Consider the following 3,374-nt stretch of genomic DNA (forward strand, 5'->3'; position numbering starts at 1 on the left):
CAATGAGTTTTGGGGACAATCTGGGAGGATTCAGCAGCGTTGAGGTCGGAGTTTGGTGTTTTTGGCGTTCCTGGAAGGATGCATCACCCCCGGGATGCCGGGGTGACAACATCTGCCCTGAAAGAGGACCACAGASAGTCTCACCAGCAAGAATCACACAATTCCCCAGAATTCTGACAAACAGACTCAGCACAGTTTCAAGTGGGGTTTATTTACAGTCATCGCAACCGATTTCCACAAAAGTCACGACTGAGTGTCAGTAAATTGCACAATACACCCAAGAACCTTTCTCTGTTCAGCAACCACATATCTAGCACAGAAACTTTTTCTACTGATAAGGCAGAAAACATCATCTCGAGAGGATTTCTAAGGCCTGACATATCTGCTGGGACCTGTTCTTGGAAGCATTTCTCACCCTGGATCCGTCAGGGGCAGCAGTCCTAAGACCGAGCCCAAGTTTGTGCTGCACCAGAGTCCTCCCAGCTCAACTCTCATTCCCTACATTCCCTAGGCAAAAAAAATTCATAATTTAAACAATAATTTCACACATGATCACAGYTTATGTCTGCCAGCAAGAGAAACCCGTGCAGGTTTTCCTTTGGAGCATCCTTAGGTGGAAGCGGTGCTGAATTAATCAAATTCGTTATTTCCACCGTAATGAAGGCTCTGCTGATGTCCAGGGTAGGAAAACACTCCCAGTCTGACTGAGGGCAGCTGGAATTGCTGAGGAGCTGCACTGATGCTGTCATTTATTGTCCCTCTTCATCCCTGGCTCGTTAACACCATCCACTAACGAGATTTCTCCATCCAGTCCAGGAGGATGTCCAACTCCCCCAGCGATTTCATGGCTGCAGATGTGACATTCAGCTGAAAGGAACGAGCTGTAAGCAAAGATCTTCGGTACAACCCAAAATAAAGAGAATTTAAATATCTGTGTCAATCACCAGGCTCYGTCACCAACTCACCCCTTCGTAGTTTGTGAGTATTTGCTTGAATTTCTCTGTGGATTCCTCCCCACATTCGCAATTATTCTGCTCACGCTGGAAAAAATGAGATTAATTCATCAGTCTGGGGGAGTTAATTTTCAAAAATAAGATTTTAATTTCTGATTTTGCTGGGCATCGTAGACTGAGGCATTGTGAAACTGTGGCTGCAGGTTYCTAAATCAGATTTTAGCTGATAACAGATTTCATAATTTACTTCACAGACACGGGGACAGGATAAGTATCAGTCTGGAGGACAAATGGAAGGGTTTGCTGGTGAATGGGAAAATAAAAAACTTTCTCAGTGAGCAGAATGATTCTGCTTTGTATTCTCATTAAAATAATATCCATAAATAGYGATTTTGTGATTTTACAAAGCTCTCAGGTTGTTTTTTTACATGAAATAACAACAGGAGAAGCCACCCTGGGGCAGAACACAGAACTTACACACTGCCCCAGCTTCCTCCTGGCGCTCAGGAAGGAATTAGCGATGCTGCTGATTTTCCTGTTCACAAATGAATCCTCGGTGGTGCAGTGCTTGAAAACTTTGTCCACGTAGAAGGTGAGGAGGTGATGGATGATACAGCATCTGTCTGAAGACTTAAAAAAATTAATTTAATTACTCAAAAGTGTTCCAAAGGGGTGTAACCTGCAGTCAGGCTCTGGGATAAAGCAGCTCTGACAGGAAGCTGAGCACAGCAGGACAGTTTGACTCAGATAAAGCTGCTCCAGTGGTGCTTGATGGAAGGTGATAAAATACATGGGAAATCATTTTRGGATGATTTTCCAGGAGATCCATCCTCAGTAAGGCTGAGTCAACAGCATCAAACCAGCTGGGTGTCAGAGCAGAGACCTGGAGCAGAGGCCTTTGTCTGTRCTTTGGGGTGTGAGAAAGCTGAAAAATACTGATTTATCATAAGGAAAGGTCACATCCACCTTCTGTTGGATGGATTGGGCTTCCCAAGATCACATTGACCTATTTTGGATGAATCACCCTTCTTAGGGTCACATCCATTGATTTTGGATGGATCACCCTTCTTAGGGTCACATCCATTGATTTTGGATGGATTGTGCTTCCCAGGGTCACACACATAGTTTTTGGGTGGATCAGCCTCCCCAAGGTCACATATGTGGATTTTGGATGGATCACCATTCCCAGGGTCACATCTGTGGATTTTGGATGGATCACCCTTCCCAAGGTCACATCTCCCAATTTTGGATGGATCACCCTTCCCAGCATCACATCCATTGATTTTGGATGGATCACCCTTTTCACGGTCACATCTGTGGATTTTGGATGGATCACCCTTCCTAAGTTCACGTTGACCTATTTTGGATGGATCACCCTTCCCAAAGTCACATCCATTGATTTTGGATGGATTGTGCTTCCCAGGGTCACATCTCCCAATTTTGGATGGATCACCCGTCTTAGGGTCACATTCCCCAATTTTGGGTTGATCACCCTTCCCAAGGTCACATTGACCTATTTTGGACAGATCACCCTTCCCAAGGTCACATCCATTGATTTTGGATGGCTCACCCTTCCCAAGGTCACATCCCTCTATTTTGGATGGATCACCCTTCCCAAGGTCACATCTCCCTGTTTTGGATGGATCACTCTTCCCAGGGTCACATCTCCCTAGTTTGGATGGATCACCCTTCCCAAGGTCACATCCATTGATTTTGGATGGATCACCTTTTTCATGGTCACATCTGTGGATTTTGGATGGATCACCCTTCCCAAGGTCACGTCCCCTGATTTTGGATGGATCACCCTTCTTAGGGTCACACTGACCAATTTTGGATGGATCACCCTTCCCAAGGTCACATCTGTGGATTTTGGATAGATCACCCTTCCCAAGGTCACACTGACCTATTTTGGATGGATCACCCTTCTTAGGGTCACATTGACCTATTTAGGATGGATCACCCTTCCCAGGGTCACATCCCCCAATTTTGGATGGATCACCCTTCCCAAGGTCACATCCCCCTATTTTGGATGGATCACCTTTCCCACCACATCCACAGATTTTGGGTCTACCTACCTTAACCCTGTTCAAGGGGTGCGGGTGGGAGAGGATGCTCAGGCTCCGGACGGGATCTCGGGATTGCTGTGGAGAGGACAGAGGTGCCCATGGACCTGAGGAGCTCCAGGAGCTGCCAAGGGCTCCCCCGGCTCCCCAGGGCTGGGGAAATACTCACAATATTGGCTTTAATTGCTGTGAAGCCAGCCCTGATCTCTGCCGTGCTCATGGACACYCTGCAGGCTCCAAAATGGAAGATTTTGTCCCCAGTTGTTGGCATCAAAGTCACCCAGAAAGACACAGAGAAGAGGCAGAGGAACAARGGGGATCCTCTCATGTCAGCTGCCTGGGAAACCTGCCCAAGGAA

General features: G+C 46.6%; 1 protein-coding gene across 1 annotated transcript; it reads right to left on the reverse strand.

The window, feature by feature from the left end:
• Positions 1–652: 652 nt before the first annotated feature.
• On the reverse strand, positions 653–3,368 carry LOC130586770 (interleukin-20-like). Its single transcript, XM_057387674.1, has 5 exons — positions 3,186–3,368; positions 3,029–3,094; positions 1,431–1,583; positions 966–1,040; positions 653–867 (listed from the first exon to the last, which is right to left on the reverse strand). Exons 1-5 carry the CDS (start codon positions 3,342–3,344, stop codon positions 790–792), a joined length of 531 nt encoding a protein of 176 aa, XP_057243657.1. The 5' UTR covers positions 3,345–3,368; the 3' UTR covers positions 653–789.
• Positions 3,369–3,374: the final 6 nt, after the last annotated feature.

The sequence above is a fragment of the Malurus melanocephalus genome, unplaced genomic scaffold (assembly GCF_030028575.1).
Source record: "Malurus melanocephalus ecotype Western Australia unplaced genomic scaffold, MMel_1.1 scaffold_1290, whole genome shotgun sequence".
Taxonomy (NCBI): domain Eukaryota; kingdom Metazoa; phylum Chordata; class Aves; order Passeriformes; family Maluridae; genus Malurus; species Malurus melanocephalus.